The following is a 24,256-nucleotide window of genomic DNA, read 5'->3' as shown; positions in this document are numbered from 1 at the left end:
AAGTCTAGGGAAAAACACCAAACTAGCCAGGATTTCATTCAACCACATGAAGACATACCTAAGTTAGGAAGCTTAACTTCCAAGTAAATTGGGGGGATGCTATGTACTCTCGAGACTGGTAGGTAGGTACTCCAAAGTTTCATCTTCTTCTATCCCTGAGGCATGACCATGTAACTGTGAGTTGACTGGAGTCAGGCTCCTGGAAGTCCAAATACCAAATGCCCGGCCAAGTCCAGGCCTACAAACTTCTGCAGACCTTCGTGGCCATTTGGGTAATTCTGCTTTTTTAAGGAAAGGAGCAAGGGGGCAGGAGAAGGAGGCGTGCAAGGGAAAAAAATTGTTAAATAAAAGAGAAACTGCTGGGTGTGTTCCCCATTCTCACACAGACAAGGTTTTCTTTTCCCCTTTCCAGGGGCAGGTTCTCTGATTCAACAGTGCCAACTGCAGCGGCCCTCCAACCTCTCCTCAAGACATGGTCTGAGTTACCATAAAGGACAACTAATTTGCTGTTTTCCGTCTAAGTATATAGATTCAGGGTGCATGTCATATCATCTATTGTTATTACCAAATTCCTCATAAATGTATCTATTTTTACTCTCACTAAATCAATCAGTACTTTAAGCCATAACTCTATATGTCTTGTCGCTATAGGCCTCCTACTGCATGCGTCCTTGGAGAAAGGTGAAAAACCCAGAGGATCTTTCCATTTAACAGAGAATGCTCCCTCAATCATAATCAGATCAGATGTGGAGCTAGAACTCGTTCTGGCCAGGAGAGCTAGCTCTGTGGTGGCTGCTCCCTCCTTCTCCTCCCCATCATACAAGTAGCAGGATGCTCTTCAGAAACAGAGGCCACCACAGTGGCTCGTGTGTCTGATGTTACTTGTACCTGCTACAACAGGTGCAGGGGAGGGTTCTGACGTAGCAGCTCAGCTCACCCTCACCACTCACTCAGAGAAACAGGGCTGGATTCTAGTTTCCTTTTTTTTTTTTTTTTTGAGACACAAGAAAAGCTAGTGTGAATGGTTTCCAAACTACTTCTGAGTAGCCAGCTTCTGCCATGAGGGGCACAGTACTGACAATCAGAGTCAACATGTTTGTACACAGGGATCAAATGCTTCTCTGACTTCAAAAACAGCATGATGGGGTTTTAAGTAATACCTTGCAACTTAGAGTCACCTGATGCCATAGCCAGACACGGAGGAAATCTCAGGCTGCTGCTTTTAAGAAAACAGGAGACTGGATGGGCATGACCAGCGCGGGGAGCATACTGCTACAGTGGAAGGCTGTTATCAGAGAAGTACATGCCACTGTTTTAGAAAAGAAAAAGAGCTAGAACTATGGAAATATCCAAGCTTACATGCCACCCAACAACCAAAACATATCACCACACCACACCCATGGCATTACAGAACAGATGACACCAACCACAGTGAGGGAAAAGGCTGGGTAGACACAAACTTAAAACCAAAGAGGTGAAGGCAGCTACTCAGAGAGCTTCAAAGAAATGAACAGAAGAAATAAAAAGTAGTTAGATTGGGGAGAGAAATAAAAATAGGCACCAAAGAATAAATCAGCGAAAGGACAGCAGGATACCTACTATAAAATCAAAGGGAAAGGAAATAAACAATACAACACCACCCTAGTTTGCCTGATTTTGTGAGTTTTAAGTGTTTTCTTTTTTTTAAGCCTCCCTGGTACTCCCTCCCCACCTTTTTTCCCCAATACAGATGATTTTGAACAGTCACGATTTTCCCCAAGTTCTTTGTTCCTAAGGAGAAAGACACAGAGAAGGGTTGGGGAATAAGGGAGGTAGAAAAGACGGCAAAGGAAAAAAAAAACTTGCCACAGATGTTTTCATACACTACAACCAGTAGGGTCATGGGTCCAAAAAAACGAAGACAAGGGGTGGGGTGAGTGATCATACTGGGGAAGAGGGAAAGGAAGAAGAAGGGAAGGGTCATCGGGCCACCTCTAATGACTACAGTACTACTACTGTAGGGTGCTGGACTCACTCTGAAGGACGCTTATGGTGGCCTGGGCTCGAATCCATGTTATGGAGGGGTTTTGCCTCAAGTCATTCCTCTTGGGGTCGTTGCTGGCCCTGCACTCGTAAGTCCCAGAGTCCTCCAAGGTGAGCCGGGTTATTCTCAGCACACTCACGCCGTTTGACCCGTAGGCGGTGTTTACGGTGACACGGCGCTTCCGAGCACCGTCCCACAGCTGTCTGAAAGACTCTGCTCGGTTGACTTCTGCGTACCACCACTGGATCTCTGGCGTGGGGCTCCCGACCACGTCACAGTACAGCTCAAAGGCGTCCCCAGTGAGCTTAGTTTCTGACATGGGCGACTTGACAAACCCAGCTAGAGGGAGGGGGAGCAGGAATGCAGTGACAGGCCAATCAGAAAAAAAAAATCAACAGGTGTTAATAGTAATTTAAAGAAAGGAGAAAAAGAAAATGAGTTGCAAAGAACAAAAAGGATTCATTTTCAAACTATAAAGAAACAGTAAATAGCATTTCAAACAAGCTTTTAGAAGAAGAACCACCCTGGGAAGCTCATGAAGCAAAGGCAGGCTAATTACAAGCTGGGGCAGGCCATGTGCTGGCCAGGCAGAAGCAAGCCTGCTGGGAAGCATGTTAGCAATGGGCTGAGCTGGTAGAAATGGGAAAACCTCACATCTTGGTGAAGAGCCTCTTTCTTAGAGCACAAACCATAACCTTTTCAAACTCGGACAAGTGATGAAAGATGACCAAAGTGGCAGTAGGTGTACGAGGTCTGTCCAGAAGGTATCCAGCCATGTAATATGAAAAAGAGACTTTTATTGAAGAAGATAGAAGAAACACTGTACACAGGACAATGACGTCTCAGTCCCCTTCAAAGTAGGCACGTTGGGACCTCAAACAGTTCTCTCGGCATTTCTTTTACTGTTCAAAACACTCTGCAAAATCCCTTGCAGCTGGAATCACCATCAGCTGGCCTATCATATTTTCCTGAATCTCATCGACAGTCTGAAATCTCTTCCCTTTCAAAGGTGATTTTAGTTTGGGGAAAAGCCCAAAATCACAGGGCACCAAATCTGAGCTGTAGGGGGCAGAGTCACCTGGGTGATTTGATGTTTTGCCAAAAAAACTCTGCATGAGACGTGATTGTCTTAATGAAGCTGCCAATCACCATTTGCCCGCAGCTGCAGCCATTTTCATCATATTGCATCTCTGAACTGAAGAAAATTGAGGTGGTACTCCTTATTAATTGTTTGGCGGCGGCGGGGAGGGGGCCACTTTTGATAGACAACACCTTCCCAATTAAAAAAAAAAAAAAAACCACACCACATTAACATGGTCTTGAACTTGCTGCAACTTTGCCATACGTTCCCTTAGGCGTTGAAAACCTGACAGACTTCCATTGGGATGACCAGGCCTTCGTTTCCTAATCATAGCTGTAGACCCACGATTGATCTCCAGTTATGACCTTGATGAGGAAATCTGGTTCACTGGTAACAGTTTGAACTGCAACTGCAGCACGATGTTCCTTCTGCTCTGGTGGCAGAGGTCACGGAATGAATTTTGCCACAACCCGTTTCACGCCAAGATCCTGCGTCTAAATTTCGGACACAGTAGTGTTTGGAGTCCCCACATCAGCATCTAGTTCTCGCCCTGTCAGTCACTGATCTTCGTTGATTGCAGCCCCTACACGTTCAACAGGCCCAGGGGTTCTGCTTGTTGCAGGTCTTCCGGAATGTGGATCACTTTCAACAGGTTCTCAACCATCTTTGTAGTGCCCGTGCCACACTTATTTGTGCTGCACTCATTGCATTGTACCCGAAAGCCCTCTCAATCACCTGCATAGTTTATGCAGAGGAATGTTCAAGCTTAACGCAAAATTTGATGCCGATTCACTGCTCTACTTGCTCAGTCACTTTGAATGTGACAACCACACAATACACACGCTCATTTAACAGCATCTACCACCTCCACTGACTAGTACAGTGAAGTCAGCATTGTTCACGCATGTGCATTCCAGTCCACTCTCCTTGGCTGCCATATTACATTGATGTCGTGCAAACCATTCTCATTATATTAACAATGGCTGGACTTTTTCCGGACAGACCTCAATATATGCCAAGTCAGGAACTCTCTTTTGGATGAACACTTAAAAAAAAAAAATGATGTCTTTTGTGTGCCTCAATGAGAAGTATTAACTAACCTATGAACAACTCTTGGGAGTCAGAGTTCAAATTTCAACTGAAAGGGTAGTAAATTTCTCTCACGCAGGATTCTCTCCTGAGTTCAGGTTAGACCTTCCCCACATCCCATTCTCCCCTGGCCCTTAACAAACAACCCAGTTATCTGTGATTAAGCAGCCTCTACTCAACTGCAGACCCTCAGGCATAGATGACCATCTGTACTTCAGGGTGAGAATTACTATGGGAGTCAGTTCAGGAGTAAAATCAACAGTAACAGCAACCCAACTCACTGCTAGTGAATGGAGAGGCTACGCCCTCCAGAATCCCGTTAAGTCCATACAACTAGAAAATTCTCCTAAAAAGTCAGTCAGAAATAACCATGGTACTTGACAGACTCTCTCTACATAGTTTAGCTGCCTGGCTCCTAGAATGAAGGATGTTTAATACTGAATCAAATTAAACTCTATAGTGAAGACTAGGCCTCAACAACATTGCGAGGCACGGCCCAGAAACTAAAGTTGATGCCTGCTTTCACCTGTACGAAATTATTTTTTTAAGTCCACATCTGAGGACATGATTATTGATTTTAGAGAGAGGAGAAGGAGAAAGAGGCAGAGAAACATCAATGTGAAAGAGAAACATCGAACAGCCGCCTCTTGTGCATGTCCCAACAGGGGACCGAACCCGCAACCTAGGCCTGTGCCCCGACTGGGAATCAAACACACAACCTTTTGGTATATGGAATGATGCTCCAACCAACTGAGCCACACTGGCCAGAGCCACTTGTCCAAAATTTGCTTAAGGTTACACTTCCATAGAAGACACTTAAGGTTACACTTCCATAGAAGGGGGCAATGGCAGAAAGAGAATTTTTAAAAAAATACAGGCTTATTTGGAGCCCACAGAAACCCAAGTCACAGTGCGAGCACACTCTCAGCTATTTACTCACCTAGGGCTCATTCAGCATTTCTACCAGTTCAGGTAGTGTGCCATGGTATAGCACAGGAAGCTAAAAGAGAGTACTCTGAGTGGCCAGGCAATTTCTCTTGGAACCAAGTCAGCCCCTCTGCAGTGAGCACAGCAGAGTGTCCACCATGACCTACCAACATCAGACTGAAAACATTCCACAAGAGGTATGAATTAAATGAACAGTTTTCCTATAGTCCAGATGCCAAGGGTGCAATGGGGCTGGATGAAAATGGAGGGTGCTTGATGGACAATTTTCTGTGTGTATCCACAGCAGTATTTACCTTTGGAGATAAATTCCACCCCACGAACCTCAGAACCCAGTTACTCAAGTAGAGGTCAGGATCTCCAAATTCATACTAGTCTCTCAAATCATAAAACATTCAGAATCTGGGGAAGAAAGAATGCCGTAATTAACAGCCTTAGACTAAATGTTCTGCCTTGAAAATGCCATTCTAAACTACCTCCTCAAATAAGCGTCAGTTCCTTATAAGGCACTATCTACCAGAGCTAACATGAAGCCAAAAAGATGTCATTCTCAGACACAGGGGAAGTTTTAGAATTCCAGAAAGGATATACCAAGCCTCTGCGTGAAGACCTGCACTCAGTTCCAGATAAAGTGGTATCCGAGCAGCCATGTCTTAGTCTCACTAACTGCCACCTGCCCACCTGTCAAAGTTAATGTCAACTAATACAGAGGAGAGGTAAAGGAAACTGGCTGCATTCACTGCACTACTGGTTCAATCACCAGAGAAAACTGGTTATCAGTAAATCCCTCAAGAGCACTGAAGAGTATCACTCTGTTTTAATCATGTTCTTAATCTTTACGTAGAATCACAAAGCTCTTATTCCCACATTTTCATGAACTGGGAGAGAGAGTTATGCCCTCTCAAATGCTGTGATTAGCTTCTTAATTAGTGAATTTGTTCTCTATTTTCCCCCTCCTTCTGATTTATACTTCAAAGCAGGCTTAAATTTAAGCCTGCTTATCAATCTATTGACCACCCTAATGTAAAAGGAATCTGCAAGTATGCCCAGAACCACGAGAACCCAACCAATTCCAGTGTAACCTCAAATTCCAACACCACACCACTCAAAAGTAGCTGAGGAACAACAGCCTGAACACAATCCCCACTGCACAGCACCAAGCAGTCACTCAACCTGATGCTGCCAGCCCTACACAAGACTTCAAGGAGCAAGGAATGCTGATCTTAATTAGTTTAATTTTCTACCTGCATACAGGAAAATGAGACCAGTTTCAAAAATGTCCTTTGAATTAGTGAATTATATGATGTATATTTAAACAAACTGACCTAAAAACAAGATTAAAAATCCTTTAAAACACTAACAGACATCTGTCTGTGCTCTCTGAAAGCTATTATTAAACATATATAAACGAGTATCTTCTAAGTGTGTGTTATGTGTTAGACAACGTACTAAGCACTTAACCTCACTTAACCCTCAAAACAGCCTTATAAGATAGGTGTCATTATAATCCCCTTAACGATGCGGAAAATAAGACGCCCCCTCCGAAATTAAGTACTTTGACCATTGTCACAAGCCAATAGTGAGAGAGCCTGGCCTGAAACCCAGGTGCATCCAAAGCCAAAGCACGGTCTTCTAATGCTTTCCACAACTGCGGTCTATGTGCTTTCCTAGGCTAGAGAAGTTTTTTGTAGTTATTTGAAAGTTAAAGTTATCTTTTGTCACCACTTAAAATTTAATAAATTCTGGCTATGAAAAGCCAGGATCCCTCCATTGGAATGTGCAGCACACTATGATCACTGACTCCTTAAAAGTATAATCCTATTAAAGAACAGAGAGAGAGCAGCACAAGGTCAAGGAGTTCCTAATGCAACTGTGTGTGTGCATGTGTGTATTGGGGAAGAGGGAAGGGAAAAAGTGAGAAAACAAAAAATGGTTCCAAAGCAAAACTGCCACCTAGTAACAGGAAAAAAATCAATAAAAAATAAACTATTAAAAAAAAACCCTGCCCCCTACTTGTGATGAGTCCTTTAAAAAGAAACTGTCTCCTAGTCCTGATGAGTCCTAGTTCTGAGCAGTCCTTCAACTGCTCTTGAGAAGGCTAGCTATAGGAAGCAGCTTAAAAGACATTATATGCATTCTTTGGTGTTGTGGTCAGTAGCCAAATTAATAAAGGGAAACACCTGAAATTTTCACAACACTTAACAGTTTACAAAGTGCGTCCACACATATCACATCTCATTTCATTCACATAATTTCCCAAGGTTCACAGGGCAGGTACAGAGAAAGGAAGGATCATGACTTGCCCAAGTTCACTTAGGCAGCTAATCCTGATTGGAGTTGGGATCAGACACTTGTCTTCAGCTCTTAGTCAATGGCTCTTTCCAATAAATCCTACTGCCTACAAAACCAACCAAGGAGGAGACTCCTTGACAGCTGAACACCCATGAGAACAGATCTATTTCTCCTCCCAGCACAGGAAAAAGAAAATAGCCCTCTCCACACAGCACAGGCACACCTCAGAGACACTGTGGGCTGGGCTCCAGACCACTGCAATAAAGCAAGTCATGATCTTTTTGCTGATGGAGGAAGGGTCTTGCCTTGTAAAACACAATATCTGTGAAACACAATAAAAAGAGGTAAGCCTGTACTGTGAAATCACAGCAAGGGAATGTTATTAGCAACATCTACCTCATGACCCATCCAGAATTAGCTCCAATTCAAAAAAGAGGAATCAGCTAGCAGGAAAAGTGAGGCAGCTTAAGAGCCTGACTCACTCACTGCCCTACCTTTGGTTACCAAGGGCTTTCAAACAAGTATATGCCTTCAACAAGACAGCACACAACTGCCTGAAGTTGGAAGGCCGGCAGAAGTATGTTTGATCTCTAAGTCAAAGGTCACCTAATATTTTGGGAAAAACCTACATTTCAGAAAAACAACCTCCTGCCCGCTTCCCTACCATTATCTCCACTAATACATAACTGGGCTCAGATCTCAAACAGGTTCGACAAAAGTACTAACATCAGTGCATTCAGTTCAAGGAGAAAGAGGGCAACTGACCGGTGGCCACTGGCTTTGGGGAAGGGTGGGACTAGAAGCTGAGGGTGGAGGAGAGTAGCAGGCAGAGTATTAAAAATGGAGACAGGAAAACCGGGAAAAGCATAATGTAAAACTGCGGAACTGGGGGTGGGAGATAGGAGAAGAAGACAGCTGGCGCTAGCAGCCTGAGTAAAGAAGGAGCTCTGGCAGGAAACACTGGATGTGTAGGTATGCAGCAGAGGGTGAAAAGAAAAAGGGAACACAGAGAAACAAGGTGAATCCAACCCCAAGAAAACTGCTTTTATTTATGCCCTAAGGAAGCAAAAACACTTCCACAGAGGAGGGACCATCAACGATTTTACAGTTGAAATTACCTGCCTCCAGGGCAATCACTGAACAGGAATTAAGACACACTTCTTACCCTCTCTCGGCTAACTACTGCCAAGCCAGGCCTTTAAATCCAGCTTTCATCACCGTTTACTTTTTCTTTTGAAAACACCTGTTCCCTTCAAGCCCCTCTCTACTAATTCCCTGTGGGTGGCTCATGCTGTTTGTGGTCTCCTTCATGACTCACAAAAAAGATGATATGACAGCCAAGGACACAAGACTATTTCTTTCCTTCCTCTTTCCTCTTCCCCCACCCATGTACCTCAAAAAGAAGACTGAGCAAGACAAACTGATACCGTGATTACAGGCACAGTATTTCAAATATAAGTAACTCTTAACTGCTACCAGGCTGTACACACAGGCTACTATACAGCCTGCCTGCCCTTACTGTTCATTTAAGAAGAGAATCACTTGTCACTATTCCTTAACATCAGAGGCAGCTAGTAAGTCCATATGCACTCATTCCCTATGTACCCACCAAGGGTAAGGCAGGCCTGAGGCTCTGGGAGTGGATAGAAATGGGGTAACCTCATTTTCTGTAGCAGGAAGGAGGTATATGGGTCTGATCTCATGGTTTAGTCCAATCTGTAGACAGATATGGCAGCAATTACAAAGAATTTTCCAAATTCAGACCTGTTCCTTTCACAGCTACCTCTATCAGGCAAACATAGCAGAGGCTTGGAAATTAAAACTGTCCCCCATCACTAGCTTCTAAACCAGGGCCCACCCTTTATTCTGAAATCATACCATGCAAACAGCTAAAAGAATCTGCTTGGCATATTTTAACCAGCCTTCTGCTTTGGAGAAACAGAAAAATCTAGTTCAAAAGAGACTACGTGTTTCGGTGAGTAAAAGCAGCAAACTCCAAAATCAGATGGCCAGGAGGCCCTGTCTCTAATTTTATGGTCTTAGGCAAGTGACCTAACCTCTCTGAGCTTCTCTCTAATCTGTAGTACAGGGCCAATAATAGTAGCAACCTCGGAGGGTTATTGTGAAAATTTTATGTACTAAAAAACACAGCTTAAAACAGTGTATGGAACATGGTAAGCACTCAATAACGTTCAATTCTACATCCGCATAGAGACAATGCTTAACAGATGGTGTGCAGTAGCCTTCAGGACTACTCCACAACAGGCTGGGGAATTCGGATTATCCAAACTTCTTTAAGAAACAACAAAAAACTGCACCCTGGCCAGGTGGCTCAGTTGCTTCGAGTGTCATCCTGATACACTGAGGTTTGATTCCAGGGCAGGGCATATAAAACAATTAACCACTGACTGCATAAACAAGGGAAACAACAAATCGGGATTTCTCTCTCTCCCACTCCCCCTCTCTCTCTAAAATCAATTTTAACAAAAGAAAAGAAAAGAAAGAAAGAAAATAAACAACAAAAAAAGTTAACCTTAACCTGAGAACCAGAATGGAAATATTAATTGCGGAAGGCAATGAAAAAGAAAGGAATTCCTCATTCCTTCCTGTCCTTAGAGTAAACTAAACTAGAATGGGGAGAGTGATAACACCAGTATGGACTCAACGAAGTTAAAGAATGTTACTAGAGCAATAAGCCATTACATCCGAGCTATCATAAACACGATGGAAAGCGCACAAGTAGTGAGAATGAAGAAAGGCAATACTATTTTCTTCACACACACAAAAAACAAAACAAAGTAAAGAACAAACCTACCAATTACAAATCAAGCTGCTTAGCAATCATATATGAGAAGACACTGTAATATTAGGCAGGCCAAATTTTAAGTTCACAGAGTGTAAAGTAAGATGTTTGTTACAGGATTTTGGATGTCAGATTAGTTTAATTTCAGTCTAAGAAAGAATGTCAGCTTCTGAGTCAGCACCTCCACAACTTACATTCTCTTGACTTTGAGAAGTTTCTTCAAACGGGAATGAAGCCACCTATTTTACAGGGCATAGTTCTGAAAGTCATACGTTACGTGTACGTGGAAGAGTTCTGTAAACTGTAAAGTTCTACATGAACGTTAAAACTAGGTACAGCTAAGTGATAAGCATTTGATATTGCTGATCTTCAACAAGGACTTACATTCAGTCCTGTTGTCAATTCCTACTGACAGGCTGAACAGGAATGACCTAGATCCCCCGGTCTTAAAGTCTGTAACCAAAACAAGAGGTTGTATGACAAAAGGCCATGGGCTTCTCTCATTCCCCAAAATACACACGAACACAATTCCACGTGTAACAGAGGGGTGTTCCAGACCCCCAGGTTACACACCCTGAGTCTCGATTGTACTACTATTAAATGAGTGACCAGATAAGGGTCTCTATTAAGCTGAGAGCTCACCATATAGGGAAAGGAGCCATGATTTACATGTTGGTTGGACTCTTCAACTTCTTCAACCACAGTCTCATCTGAAAAACTGCGATACCTCCTACCTTCTTCGTAAGGTCATGGCGAGGTTCACGTAAAAAACATAGCTGGCCCTGGCCAGTGTGGCTCAGCTGGTTGGAGCATTGTCCCATAACCAAAGGGTTGTGGGTTCGATTCCCAGTCAGGGCACATACCTTGGTTGCAGGTTCAATCCCCAGCCAGGGCACATACAGGAGGCAACCAATTGATGCTTTTCTCTCACCATCGATGTTTCTCTCTCTCCCTTCCTCTTTTTCTAAAAGCAATGAGAAAACGTCCTTGGGTGAAGATTTTAAAAATGTTTTTAATGTATATAACGTTACTTTGTAACCTGTACAGCCATAAATGTAGTAACATATGATGGCCTTTTATGCAAGCAGTCCACTCTGTGATTTAAAAGGATGGCCTAAACCAATCCTAGATGTTCTGTTGAGGGACCTCAAAAGCAGTGTGGGAGAAAAGTGGGGGATGGGGAGGGGAACAGGGCTCAGAGAACAGGGGAGAGGGGTTGTCCAACAGTGCTTTTTCTGACTTTTTAATTAAAAAAAAAAATTGCATTGAAAACCACTAACCCAAAGAATTTCAACATTTTTCAAATAGAAAGTGGCATTAAATAAGGTAGGGTTGCCAGCAATTATTTTAAAAAATCAGAATAAATCATGGTAAAAACATGTCTTATAAAAATAGCATTTCAGACCACTTCTAAGAAATAGAAGGGATTGGAAATTTTTAATAGCAAAGAGAACAATCAGCTCAGAAATGAACCTCCTCTTACATTTCTCTTCATGTACATCTAACACACTCCAAGAGCTCTCAGCAACACTTGCCTATGACCCTGAATAGCCTCAAAAGGGCTCTGCTTATGTTACTTATCAGAAAATCCTGGCAACTTAGCTAAGCTTTCATCTTCCTCAGGCAAACAGCTTCATTGTTAAAGACACTCCTGGAGACTAAACATTTCTTCCTCACCCCAGGGAGGAAATAGGCATTTTAAATTAATGTTGAACAAAGAAAGTGAGGCTAATAATAGATCAGCTCCTTTTTTGACTGTAACATCAAACTGACCATTAACCTTAGCTTTTAAAAAACTAAGGATGTGCACAATGGGGAAAATGCAGTAGGCATCAACTGCTGCCAAGCTAGTACTTTTAGGAAACTAGAAAATTTACTTCCTAACTCCACGAACAGCACTGAAGCTGCTGGTACACAAAGGAGAAAAGCTAGTTTCAGCAGCCATTAAAAACCAAGGATGTCTCATCCAAAGGAAATACACAAATGCAAAACAAATCAGCTGTATCTCAAAGAGTGTTCTTAATGAAAGATTTGGTTTCACAGCGTGAAATCCTTACACATTTAAGTAAATGCTCATAAAAGCTCTCTTGTCCCAAGAGACTGTCAAAAATAGCTATGGGTGGCCAACCTAGAACTACACCCAAATGGAACTTCGAAGCCAGAAACAATTTTGGGGGGTGGGGGTAAGAGGAAGGAACAGTTAGCATTTTAAGGGTATGCCTCAGTTGACCCTCCAGTTAGGATTTATTAAAGGCAAAATGAAAACAACATGCTAGAAAGGTTGAATACTCCACTTAAGTAAACCGTTCTCAAAGACATGGGTAATTAATAACCAAAAGCTAACCTCCACTAATTACTTTTTCTGTGAAATTCACTTGTCTATAGATTCAGTATAACTTTTGACAGCAAGCTCACTTTCTGTCCCTGACAACATACCAACAATCACGATGTAAATGTTAAAGATAATACAATTCAGCTCTTTCTTCCACAGAATACTACAATTCAACTCGTTCTTTCATCCTCATACAACTCCATGAAAATGCCAAGAACACAAGTTGTCCAAACTGACAGTCTGGACATAATCTAGAAGATATTTTAACTGAAAGAGGTAGGATGTGCCCTCCCCCCACCTTCTTTTAAATAGCCATTCCCAGAAACCACAAGAGTCAAATACTTTGCACATAAGGAAATTCGATCTTTGTATCACATCCTAGGATTTAGGTAATATAGTCCTGGTCTTCCCAGGTGATGAATTATTTCCAAAACATAAATAGCTTATAGTTGAAACCACATTGGAAGCTCTGTTATTATATAATCCAAGGCAAAACTTTCCCTAGAGTAGCAATTCTTAAACTGCATTGTGCCTTAGAATTGTCTGTTAAAACACAGGCTGCTGGACACCGTCCCCAGAGATTCAGATTCAATTGGTCTGAAGTGGGGCCTAGGAATGTGAATGTCTAACAAGTTCTCAGGTGATGCTGGTATTGCTGGTCCACAGACCACATTTTGACAATTAATGCGTTAGTGTGAAATTGTTAACTTTTTCAGCTTTTTCACATAGAAGGCAAATGAGGGCAGAGGAGCCACACAGATGTCTGAACCACAAAGATTCTACTTGCAGCGGAGTCTGTGTTCAACCAAGACAAAATGTGGCAAAATGGTAGCTTAAAAAAACTGTGTCACTCACTATGACTTTGTAATGATGACTTTTATATTGCATTTGTTCAACTTATCAATCTACAAATGGCGAGTATGCTTTCAGTTCAACTTACTGAGGGTCTGTTTACTAAGGACTGTGCAGAGAGAGGATAAACTTTGCTCCTAAAGACAGCTCAACCTTGCAAGACATGAGACAGAAAAATAATCAAAACACAATCCAATGATAATGGCCTCCCTTATCAGATGTATAAAGTAGGAACATATATGAAATAGCACCTGTTAAGTGCTCATGCTATTCAGAAATATAAGATAGCCTATAGCCTCAAAACCTCTTAATTTGGGGAAAATGACAAACAAGAATCCTGCAGGCTAAGTAACTTAAGATTCTTTCTATAAAACAAGTGGTGCAACTACAGCATTACGAAGGATGACTCAAAAGTTTAAAAAAAAGTTAGGCAACTCCTTCGATAATTCAAGTGGAAAATGAAGGAAGAGTAGCTGTAGAAAAGGAGAGAAGGCAATGAATGTGAGGAATGTGTAAAAGAGGCAATCAACTGAAATTGCTGACCATGAGGTGGACAGTGGCAGTGTAACAGGGTGCAGCCAAGAGGGGAGCCCCAAATAGGGATTTGTAATGGGTTCCAGAACTCAGGGTGTCCAGGAAACATTAGAAAAGAATACATATACATAGGATGCCCTCACCCCCACAAGTCTGAGCTGGGGGATGGGACACGTGGAGCAGGGCCATTCAGAGCTGTTTTGTATAGCAACAGCTGTGCAGCTAACCTCTGGCATGGTCATTTAATATACCTATAACCTTTAACTGGTTTCATGGATATGTTAAATAGCCGTGGCCACACTTTGAGCCAGGGGGACGGAAGTCACTACCATCCAAGATGTAACTGGGAAGCAACTCCCCCTGGTTACAGTGCCATGAGAGCTTGGAGATGATTGGCTCCATGCCTGCCCAGACTCACTATGGCCCAGTAAAGCTGGAAGAATACAGGAATGCTGGCAGATGTAACTGATTGCAGGAGGAGTCGGAAATGGGGCTGGCTGCAGAGGAAGATTGGTGCTGGGATTTAAACCCAGGGATGGCAGCCATGCCAAGTGGGGACCCTGCAGCTTGGGCAAGAGTCAGGACCACGCGGCTCTGGGTTGCTCCCTTTTGCCACATGGCTTGGAAAGCAATAGAGACTTTTCTGGAAGAAAAGGAGAGAACAGACTCTTGCTGGTGGGTCGTGAGAAGGTGCCACATGGCTCTGGATTAACTGGAGATCTTGGGAAAAACACAGCTGATGGTGCCGGGAGCCTGAATCACGGACTTCTACTTCTTTTCCTGAGATATGGTACCCTGGACTGGGCAGAGAGAGAAGGAAGGACTGTGTCTGTGGGTATTCTAAAGGACTTTAGTATTTTAATGAAGACATTAAGTCATTACTCTAAGTCTGTATAACTTTTAAATAAATAATTCCTTTCCTTTTCACCAATCTCTGGCATTGAGAGACGTTTCTCCCTGGCAGCGGGCAAGGCAAACCTAGTAGGTGGGGGGAAAACCCCAGAGTAAAAGGGGGGGTCCTTTCGGTAATAGCAATATTGTTCGCCACCCCCCACCGCAGGTCTGTTCTGTACCAATAGTGTCAATGGAATAAAGGAAGGCAGGCTGAGTTGGCTTTGGAGGTGCCAACAGAGGAGGCTTACATGCTAAGGAGAAATACAAATCTGGTCTTCAGCAGAGTGACGGCAGATGGGAGTTACGGCTTAGATGGAAGCTGAAGTCATGGGAGGAAATGAGATCACCCAGGGACGATGAAAAAGGAATTGAGAATGGAACTTTCTCCATAATCCTACTTCTTTCCAAATGATTCACCACTAAATGCAGTATATTTTTTACTAGGATAAAATACACCAAAATAGAAATTAATTCCCTTCCAGTATCTGGACAACACTTTTAATAATGTCAGGTAAATAATTTATTATTCTGCTTTGGAAGATTTAAAAGAAGGGTCTTCTCATGTTCTTGCTGTCAGTAACTCAGATACAAGGCCCCAGTACTTAATGCCAGAAGCTCCAAAAGCAAGCAGCATTAGACTTTACTTGAGTAGATTACATAATGCTCAAAGCCTTTACAAAGAACCCTTAACCTTTCATAAAAACATCATCCATTTGGTTCCAAAGATTATCTTGGGAAATGCTTTTTCTTGGGAAAATGCTAATACTTAATCCCAACCAAATTTTCTCAACTTTTAAAAAGAAAATGTATGGAGTCTCAGCCTACACCCAAGGCTAAATCACTTTCACCCACATTCCACAGGAGAGTACGGAAAAGAAACAGAGCTGACAGGCCACTGACCCAGCGACGCGAGATAAAAGATCTCCTGGGAACAGCGAGTAGCTCCTATTTTAGACTGTGATAAAAGTTCATCAAGTACTGCTACATTCATGCTCTTTTCCCTACCTTTCTGGTCCTCTTCAGTATTTCTGTAAAGTTAACCATGTATGGTTTTTGGAAAACAAGGACAGCAACAATGGGCAAGTGATCAAGACATTCTCCACTTTAGCAAAGGAATGGAAGATCTTCCCCTCTCCAGGCCCCAGTGGTCTCTTAGTTTAAAAAAAAAAAAAAAAAATGAGGATTTTTAGTAAGTTTTATTCTTTACCTATGGACCACAATCACAGTATGTTGAAATTGCAAACTTTCCTACTACTTTAAAGTCACAATAGTGGCAAAATTATTTATATGGTGAGATTAAACAAACAAGGTCAAGGAGTATTTAGTATTACACACACTGTTCATGGAGATCTGTATTTCTCCCCAAATTCTCAACAATTTGTGTAACTGGTTCATTTCAGGAATTTCACTTGCATCCCCAAAATGGGCAGTAACATAAAGAAAGTTTTACATTTAAATAGGAGGGGGGGGTAAGGAAGCCACCAGGCAAATCATTCTTAAAGCAATAAGCAATTTCACCCCACACTCCAACCCCCTTACCCCTCTTCACTGGTAATTTAATATAAAATCTGCTGCTAAAAGAATTAAGGTCCCACATGTGGAATTTAGTAAGTCTATCTAGAAACAGACTTCCAAACAATAAAAAGTACTAAAAGGAAACACACTATTAAGACATGAAAAAGCATGGAAGACACTTAAAAGCATATTACTAAGGTGGAAAAAAATTGACAGGCTACATACTGTGATTCCAAATATATGATATTCTGTTAAAAGGCAAAACTATGGCGATAGTAAAAAGATCATGGCTGCTGAGGGGGGGGGATGAAGAAGGGGGACACAGGATTTTTAGGGCAGTGAAACTGCTCTGTATGATGCTATTACGGAAAACACATGGCACTATACATTTGTCAAAACCCACAGAATGAATACGCAATACCAAAAATGAATTCTAATGCAGGCTATGGTGATAATGACACATCAATGTAGTTTCATCACTGTAACAAATACAGTACGGTAATCACTCTTGTAGGGATAGTGCTAACAGAGGAGACTATGTGTGGGTGGGGGCAGGAAAAATATGGGAACTGTACTTTCTGCTCTAAAAATAAAGTCTATTAAGAAATTAAATATACTAACTGAAAAATACTTGTCGTCAGGTACTGAGATTTATTTGCCCTTGGGATTGAGTGGTATCTGATTGTAGATAAAAATTTTTTAATGATACATAAATGCAGAACTACCTTTGAACAATGAGAATTGTTTTGCCCAGACAAGCTAGGTAATGTCTACCTATCTTGTATTTCTGACCCAAGCATAGAAAACAAAGGGATCTTTTCTAGCCTATGAATCATCTTAAACCTTGAAATCAACCAGACTTCCACCAGGCTATCTTTATTAATTCCCTCCCAACTACACTGAACAGAAATCTCCCAGCTTACAGAAAACTCTTACCCAATATTGGGAGAAATTTCATAAGCCTTCATCATGTTAAGTACCCAAGGGCACATATTACATTATGGCAAGGTTACCACATCATTTATCACCTAAGTCAAGAAACTTCTAAGAGTAAATGGGATGCTAAGAATTTTGATGGGGGGTGAAAAGCACAGACTGAGAATTATGGTTGCCCTACTTATGGGGAACCTGGAGGCTGTGTTGTATAAGATCAGGCAATTAGAGTGGAGCTATCCCAGAATAGAACTCCAAGTAACTTCCAATTCTAAATACAGTACATTTGTGATTTACAAAGTTTTCCCAAGAACTCTGAGCAACAATGTGCCAAGAACCCTTTTGATTGCTGAAATACCTATGTCTCAGATTTAACTGTATCTAGTCCTACAAAGCACCTCCAAACTCCTGGGGATTTTTCTTTTCTATCAAAACTGACAAATCCTCACCCCTAATCTCCTACATTAAATATTATTTGGCGGGGGTGGGGAGAGAGGGGGACACAGGAGAGCAACAGGGGAAAATTGGGACAACTGTAACAGAACAGTAGAAAAATATATTATTTGGCAGCTATACCAGCACTGGCTCAGATAATTTCCCCATTAACTAGAATCTCTTGTCTTACTATGAAGTACGCAATGTAAATCAAGCCCTACTTTCTTGATTTCAAATAGAAAGTATACAAAGATCAATGAACCCTAATACTTGCAAAAGGTAGTTTTCTACTTAGTAGCCTGAGAGTATTATCATTTCTGGTAAAAATACAAACAAACAGGCCAAGACTGTGTAGACTAGCATTGATTCTCTGTGTATGAATGTATTATCAGATACTCTCTGATAATGTTTCAGAAATGCAATATTCTGAATTCATGAAGCTGCCTAAGGCAATACTGTGTTTGTGAGAAAGAGTGTATTTTAATAGATTATAAATTATTTGGAAACCAGGATGTCTTTAATTTTGTATCCCCATAATGTCTTGTTGCACATATACTCATTATTCATTAATATAGTGAGAAAAAACAATTCTCACTAATTGAGGAGTAAGGATAAAACCTTCCATTAAATTTCAACCTATTAACAACTTAAAATGTATTAGTAATCATTAACACGTTAATGAACAGTATAATAAATGAAACCGTCTTTCTTTAATTAGGAGAGGCTTTTCATGGTATCACAGCCATCTTTTTGAGTATCAACAATCACAAATTCTAAGAAACCAGACAATGGTATATTTGAATTTACCATAAATGCCCTAGAAATTACATTAAAAAAATAATCAAATCCCTAATGTGTTTGTTTCCTTGCCATGCATCCACTAATCCTAATAAGCAAGTGAATAAAAATTCAGTGTAAAATAGATTTTTGGCTTGAGATTTTACTTTACAGTTAGAACACAACTTTCCCATTCCTTTCTAAATTAAGTAATGATACTTTCCATCATCAATTCTAAAAGAAAAGTAAGTTCAGATTCCCTGCAAACCTCCTAGAATAAAAAATAAACAGCCCAAAAATCTTTCTTTGAAAAGATAACTTAAAAAAAAATTCTTATTGTTATTCAATTACAGTTGTATGCCTTTTCTCCCCATCCCTCCACCCCACCTGAAAAGATAACTTTTAAGAAAACTGTCTGTGGGGGTTTAAAAAACATTTCAAAGAGATTACTGAACAGATAACTAATGTCTTGGAAAGCAAATTCATTATTAACATATGTCAGGCATAATGCAAAGTGTACTATATAATTTAATTTACTACATAAAAGTACAGTCTACCACTTAAGGTTGTTACTGTCATTCTACAGCTGTGCAGAGACAGGGTGCACACCCTGGCAGTTCCAGAGCTCAAAACACTACACTTCATTGCCTCGCTGATAGCAATGCTTTGTTCACAATTAGAACTATATGATATCCTATGTACATTATTTAATTCAAAAACATGTTTATCTTAAATGATTGTCAAAGAGCATACTCTACTTCTTTCTTATCAATGCTACCAGTTCAGGCCCTTACCATGACACATCCATACCCAATTACCTAAATTACCTATATGGCAATTTTATGTGGGCCTGTAAGTTTAAAAAGCATTGGCATCACTAACTGTAACCTACTGTTTTAAGTAGTAGATTTCCATTTCTTATTGGCAGATCTCCCAAGGTGGTTGCTAAAACCATATACCCTAAGACTTTCTTCCCACCAAGGGATGAAAACTAATGGCACTTCCAATCCTTTTCCAAGCAGGGACCTGACAGCACACCTCCATACTCTATCAATGCGTAATCTTGAATTTCAAAGCTAGAGGCAAATGGCAGCTTTTCTCACATAGAGGCTGACAAACCTTACAATAAAAATTCCCAAGTCCATTTTGCACACGGTGATTATCTTCTTCATGCTACTTTACAGATTCTTTCTTAAAAGGATCTTTTCTTTTCGTCTTATTTCAAACATGGACACATGTATTAATATAAATATTTTAATCAATAACTTTGCAAATTAACTACAAGAACTTTTCCCTGCAGCTATCAGGACTGACCAAGCAGACTGTAAACCAAAGGTAAGATACATCCTTGTGCAGAATCTTCACAAGCAGGTCTACACAGAGGTCACCCACTCCATCAATTTAAAAATCCTGCTCTGGAAGAGGCCAGATTCTTTGAAACAGTTAGGAGACTCTCTCCCCGCTGAAGAACAGACAGACTGTTATCTAACTAACAAATCAAGACTCTACTTAATTATTGAATAAAAAGAAAACACTTTCTGCAGCTAAAGCCTGAAAACTCAAAATCTAATTCTTGCGTAATCTGACACAGATATACTACGGTCTAAAGAAGCTGTAATTTAGTTGTAGAACCCTTACTAGAATCTGCTCCCTCCTCCATTCCTCCGGAAATCCTAAAGTTCAGGCGACGATCCAAATCTACTGTCCTTTCCTAATTCCTCACTTGCCCTCTCATCATCCCACAGCTCCATGACCAACGGTAGCACCCCTGCCATGAGGTGGGGGATCAAGTTGTCACTCACCTAGTGTCCCAAATACCAGCAAAATATTGCTACTTCTCTTCAAAATATTGCTACTTGTCCCCTGAAAAGGGACAGCAAAATTGTATTCAGAATGCTTTCACTAAATTTAGCAGAGATGTCCCAGGAATTACCCACAAAGCTAAGATATTACAAGTGAGAACAAGATTTCCACCAAAAAATACTCCTGAGGATAAAAACACAGTAATATATTGCTCCTTCCCGTTTCATGAAGCTTTTCCCTGTTTGGAATGAGAAAGACCCTCTCAGTACGCCAATTTCTACATCAAGAATTCAGTCATTATCAACATAATTGTCTTCAGCGACAACTAGTAACAACAGATGTATTCTGGAGGCTCCATACACTTACATAAATGAAAATATCTGTCACTCCAATTACTATATTCAAAGTAGGAAGGCTATCAATACCAAGAAGAGTGATAATCAATCTACTTAAAGCACTAGAGTCTGTGAATAATGTGTATACACAGAACAAGCTTTGAAAGGATACACAACAAACTAGTAACACTGCTTATTCCTGGGGAATGGGATTAAAGGAGGAACGTTAATATTTTACTTTAACCACCTGGGTATTATTTGGAATATTATGTAAACAAGTCCTTTCATAATTTTTTTAAATACAGTAATTTTGTCCTTTTTTCAAAAACTTAAATGAAGTAATCCCGTCAAAATGTTGGTTAATCACTATCCAAGGCAGGAAGGTTCATCCTCTCTGTCTGCTAATGTTCTCTCCTACATTTAGTTAAACCCATCCTTTGATAACTCAACCTGACGAAAACTTCATTCAATTCTAGGCAGACATGTCCGGCAAGCTCACATATCTGGTTACCTCGGGCTCACCTGGTACTACTAGGCCTGTCAAGTTTTTCCAATGGTGTATTTTGAGAGTTTAAGACTTGATACAATCCTACAACTCTTTCAGTGATAAACAGATAGTGTTACAGAACGATAAGGTGAAATGCACTCTAAGACACTACCAAAAACATATTGCACTCAATTTCTCTCCCAATTCTGACTCTGACAAGCTGCTAAACTATATATACCTCTTGCTGAAATACAAACGTCAGCAAGCCCATACTTCTACTGGTGAATTTGTGAGCAATTTTCACTGTAGCCTAATGTTGCTCCTACGCACAGTAAGAACTGCTACTCTGTGTACTCTAGTGGGGTTTTCTTTTTCTTAACACCCATCCAAATTTCCCCTTTCATCCTACAGCTATAAAATCTCATCATCCTGCCACCACCCCCACCTCATAATTAAATTTTAATGCCTACCTGCTACTAGGTAGCAGATTACCTGCTCTAAGACAAACATTCTGGAACATTCCACGCGCACAGCCGCGTAGGGAGCACCAGACCTCTCCAGCACACAGCAAGTGCCTCCCAGTTCACACTCCACATCACTACTAGCCACCTGCAGGAGGTTATTTCTGCCCTGACATCCTCAGCACCACCAGGAATTAATCTCATCTGTAACTAGGCCTTGAAGACTAGTCAGCCTGTTCCTGAGAAATAGGGACACTATGGCCCTATGGGGATTAAAAGATTGGAAAAGCATGTCAGGAAATCACCACCATATAAAGAAACCCATCAAACAGCTACTAGGAAAAGCAAAAATATGCAAACACTTCAGCTCAAAAACCAGTCGACTAAACTGAACTTTGTATTTTACAAGGACGATAGACTCTGTTACCCCTCTGCCTCAAAAGCGTTCAAACGACAGGACAAGAAAGGTAAAAGTGTCAAATAAATGTTTACCTGAAAACCACTGAAGATACTAAAAGGGTCAAGACTAAGTATGTATGGGTAAGAAGAAACTAAAATAAAGACAGGAAAAACAGAAGGAAAAGAAGGACTTTATAAAAAACAACAAATACATATAACTAAGGCACAGAGCTCTGATAAAGGACTCAAAATCATACTGTGGAGAAAAACAAAGATGAACATCAAAATTATGAGGACAAGAATAAATGAATAAAAGCACATGGCTGTATTGCTTTAATCATTTAGATCATTATCTTAATTACTAAAAAAAAGTTAAATAAGCTTTCTGCAGTCTAAAGTATGAAAACAAAATGTAGAGAAATATGTATAGGCCTCTAAAACATTTTATAAGAATGAAGAAAATGTGGAACTTTCTAAATATTCACTGGACAAATGGAAAAATATCATACACCAGAGTTTCCTAGTAGAAACCATGTTGCTAGATTTCTAACTCAAGCAACAACTATAAAAATATGCCTTTTATAGCATAATCTATTTTTTGAGGTGCAATAAAATACTGCATAATAGCAAAATTACCTGCTCCCACACCACTTCAAAAGGAAACACCATGCTAATTGACAGTCACCGCTGCGCTAAGGTTGAGAGCTAACCTGAGAGACTAAGGAGAGTCTGATCTACCAAAAGGCTGGAATCAGCATGTTTAGTGTTAGGTTGTGTGTTAAAATGTTTTTTTAAATTACTTCCTTTGCTTCTGTTAAAAATAAGGGGCCATTCCCCCATATTACAGATTTTAAACTTCATTAACCATTTCCTATAAAAACATATACCAAGCTTTCAATTAAAAAGTAAACCAAGAAAACAGAAACATCACATTCTAATCACCACCCTGTGAGGTGTGCATGTATTATTCTTAATAAACAGATGTGGAATCAGAGTAAGAGATTTGCCAAAACTCAGGACTCTCATCCAATCTCTCAGGCTTCAATACATATTATATTTATAATATAATCAATTCTTTTGTATTATATATGAATAATTATATTCATAATATAATCCTTTGGTGAAGAGGATAAAAATACTGAGTTTTATTTGATCGGCACAGTACTTTTAAAAGTCCAACTTTCAGTGTTTTCAAAGCATGTGTTATATTCTCCAGTTTAGTAAATGTTACTTGCCTAGCTCCAATGGTAAATGAGTTTACAATCCCTGCTTTAAAGCACTTTTTTTTTTTATGAATCAAAACAAGTGAATAGCTGTTCTCCTTGCCTTTCCATTCCTAGAAGAGGTGTGGCCTTGACCAGTGGTTGTCCCGGGGAATGACTAGGTGCTGTTACCCTGTATCAGAGGGTACTTACAAGTGCAGAGACAAAATGACATACTCTTAAAGGGGGGCTGCTCTGCCTTTTATGGAGCATTCTGGAAATTTGTGTTTATTTTTGGTTGATACAGTAATTGAGATAGCACTATGTATGGCCTTTAGTCGGCTGGAACCAGGGATCCTCAAAATCCTACCTTGTACAACAAAGAATTGTTCCCTCTTCCTACACAACTTTCAAATGACATTGGAGATGAAAAACTTGTTCAGAACCTAGACTCTAAGTAAGTTTAAAATATACCATACATTCTCTTGCATGGTTTTAATCATCACTTAGTTTTCCAGGAATGCAATTACTGTGTAAAGTGAGGAAAGACTGTACTGTGTTTCATTTGGAACTTTACCAAGAGTTGTTGACCTTTTCAGCAAATCACATAATACAGCACAACTGTTATCACTCAGCATTTGTACCTGTCACATTCTTGATTTTTCTCCATAAGGATATAAACTTCACTGTCTTCTTCTGTAGCTACGCCTGAGCATTTACAAACTAAACTAAGTATTTCATTGTAAGTTATTTCCCCTTTATATTACATTTAGGTCATTATATATTTTCTTAGTAACATGTAGTGAATTTCACTTCAGGATAGTAAAGGGAAGTTACACAAATATGTTATGAGGGGAAAAAAAAAACACCAGATAGATACCGCATTTTTCAGACCGTAAGATGCACCTAGGTTTTAGAGGAGGAAAATAGGGAAAAAAATTTGAAGCAAAAAACGTGGTAAAATATTTATTAACATAAATAACATAGTATTTCACCAATGTAAATGTAAGCTACATTCCGACTATAAGATGCACCCCCATTTTCCTCCCAAATTTGGGGGGGAA

General features: G+C 40.4%; 1 protein-coding gene across 2 annotated transcripts in view; it reads right to left on the bottom strand.

Annotated features, from left to right (window-relative positions):
* NPTN (neuroplastin) overlaps positions 1–24,256 on the bottom strand; it is a 65,274-nt gene that overhangs the window by 29,011 nt on the left and 12,007 nt on the right. The window contains exon 2 of one of the 2 annotated variants that reach the window (XM_045192702.2): positions 2,015–2,362. The exons of the other annotated variant lie outside the window; for it this stretch is intronic. Within the exon in view, the coding sequence (XP_045048637.1) occupies positions 2,015–2,362 (348 nt within the window). The remainder of the gene's footprint in view (positions 1–2,014; positions 2,363–24,256) is intronic. 2 annotated transcript variants of the gene reach the window in all.

Source organism: Desmodus rotundus, chromosome 7, assembly GCF_022682495.2.
Source record: "Desmodus rotundus isolate HL8 chromosome 7, HLdesRot8A.1, whole genome shotgun sequence".
In the NCBI taxonomy this organism is placed as follows: domain Eukaryota; kingdom Metazoa; phylum Chordata; class Mammalia; order Chiroptera; family Phyllostomidae; genus Desmodus; species Desmodus rotundus.
Note: the sequence above shows the minus strand (reverse complement) of the source record. Positions and strands in the feature narration are given on the sequence as shown.